Here is a 2,416-nt window from a genome sequence, read left to right on the forward strand (position 1 = left end):
GAATACTTTAAAAATAGATTAATAGTAAAAAAAAAAATTTATAAAACTAAAATACATAATTTGATATATTATAATAAATTATAAAATAAGAAAAATAATAAGGTTTACTGCCTTTTTACTATTCATTTATTTGTTTTAATTTTTAATTTTAAATAGTAATTCTATCACTAGTCATAAAATAAATTTTAAAAAAAATAATAAATACACCATTTTTAACAACATATTACACGAGTTATTAGCACTGCAGGTCTACTCACAAGTTACACCAACCAACTGCAGCTGACCCAGCACACCAAATTGGTAAACCGATCGACCTGCATTCACCTCATGCAGACTCCACTCTCATTTGCACCCTCCAATTCCATTTAAACCCTTTGCAGTTTTCAAAACACCATTATCACTTTCTTCTCCACCACCTCTCTATCTCTCTCTGAAATGGAGTATTTGTCTAAGCTCAGAAACGACCCTCTTCTCAATACCACTAGCAGTACCCTCCTCCCATCCAGTCTTCTCTCAAAGCATCTTCTTTCAAATATCACGGAACTTCTAAGATTTACCTCTTTCCTAATATCTATCGCAGCTTTCTTCATCTTTCATAAATGGAAACCCATTCTCTACTTCCTCTTCCTGATCTCTTGTTTCATCCTCCTCAAACGCTTGATCCTCTCAAAAGCCGCTCCTGTTTATTTAGTTGACTTCTCATGTCTCAGGCCACCAAGCTTCTGCAGAGTCCCCTTGTCTACCTTCATTGAAAATGTTTCCATGTTTCAATGTTTTGACTCCGAAAGTATCTCTTTCATGGCCAAACTACTCACTTCTTCAGGACTAAGTGAAGAAACCTTTTTGCCCCCAGCTTTGCAATACATTCCACCAAACACCCACCTGCAAGAATCCATCCAAGAAGTGCATATGGTGCTCTTCCCTGTCATGGAAGACCTTCTGTCCAAAACTAGACTCTCCCCATGTGATATAGATATTCTCATCGTAAATTGTAGTGGTTTTTGCCCCTCTCCTTCGCTTTCCTCCATCATCATAAACAAATACTCCTTGAGAAGTGATATTAAGAGCTACACTCTCTCCGGAATGGGATGCAGCGCAAGCGCCATCGGAGTTGATTTGGCTCAAAGTCTTCTGAGAATTCACAAAAACTCTAACGCCGTTGTTATCAGCACTGAAATCTTGTCTACTGGTTGGTATTCAGGCAACGAGCGGTCCAAGTTGATCCTTAACTGCCTCTTCAGAATGGGAAGTGCGGCCATTTTGCTTTCCAATAAAAAGGAAGTAAAGAAGTCTTCAAAATACAAACTGTCTCGGACAGTGAGGACTCAAAATGCCTTTGACGACCAGGCTTATTTTTCAGCAGTTCGCGAGGAGGACTCCAAGGGAAACCAGGGGTTTACGTTAAATCAAAATGTACTACAAGTCGTCGGAGAAACTCTCAGATCAAACGTCACCGTTCTTGGTTCCTCAATCTTGCCATTCTCGGAGAAACTTTGGCTTGTTTTTTCCATCCTATGGAAAACATATATCGACAAATCCAGTGAAATCTATGTGCCAAACTTTAAGACTGTGATACAGCATTTTTGCTTGCCAACTTCAGGAAGGGCAATGATAAGGGATATAGCCAAAGGGTTAAAGCTTGGGGACAAAGACATAGAGCCTGCATTGATGACACTGCACAGGTTTGGGAACCAGTCTTCTTCTTCATTGTGGTATGAGCTAGCTTACTTGGAGGCCAAAGTTAGGGTGAAGAAAGGTGACAAGGTTTGGCAACTAGGGCTAGGGAGTGGGCTTAAGTGCAGCAGTCTGGTTTGGGAGTGCATCAGGCCCATAGTGGGGGAGTCCAAGAAGGGCCCATGGGCTGATTGTATATCTTGTTATCCAATCCCCACTGTTGATCACAAAGGGATTTAGCAGGGTTATACAAGTCCTATATGCAAGTTAAATAACGAGAAATTTTACTTTATTTTATGTTTTTTAAGTACTTGAAAGAGATTTGCATGGTTTAAACCTTTGAATTTTCATTTATGGGTGAATTCAGTATTAATTCATCATTTTGTTTGTTAAGTTGTAGTATGCCTCGGGTCCCCTGCAAAGATCCAGGTCTGAGCAATTTATGCATTTGGCCCTTTGGTTGGGATCCAGTCTGTCTGCTTCCTAAAAACAGTGGTGGCCGCCGGCCGGTGGGTATAGGGATTGTTTGTAAACGTGTTTCATTTCATCTCATTTCTTTTAATATTCAAATATAAATACTTTCAAATTAATCATTACAATATTTCCAATCTAATCATTACAACTTTCTTAAATTTTTAAATAATTGGTAGAATGGTAAAATATGATAACAATAAATAAATTAAAAATATAAAAAAATTAATTTATTATTATATAAAGAATAAATAGATTATCCAATATAAAG

The 2,416-nt window shown here is 37.9% G+C and overlaps 1 protein-coding gene across 1 annotated transcript; it reads left to right on the forward strand.

Moving 5' to 3' along the window:
- Positions 1–366: 366 nt before the first annotated feature.
- LOC121251487 (3-ketoacyl-CoA synthase 6-like) lies at positions 367–1,966 on the forward strand. Its single transcript, XM_041150750.1, has one exon. It carries the CDS (start codon positions 436–438, stop codon positions 1,912–1,914), a length of 1,479 nt encoding a protein of 492 aa, XP_041006684.1. The 5' UTR covers positions 367–435; the 3' UTR covers positions 1,915–1,966.
- Positions 1,967–2,416: the final 450 nt, after the last annotated feature.

Source organism: Juglans microcarpa x Juglans regia, chromosome 2S, assembly GCF_004785595.1.
Source record: "Juglans microcarpa x Juglans regia isolate MS1-56 chromosome 2S, Jm3101_v1.0, whole genome shotgun sequence".
In the NCBI taxonomy this organism is placed as follows: Eukaryota; Viridiplantae; Streptophyta; class Magnoliopsida; order Fagales; family Juglandaceae; genus Juglans; species Juglans microcarpa x Juglans regia.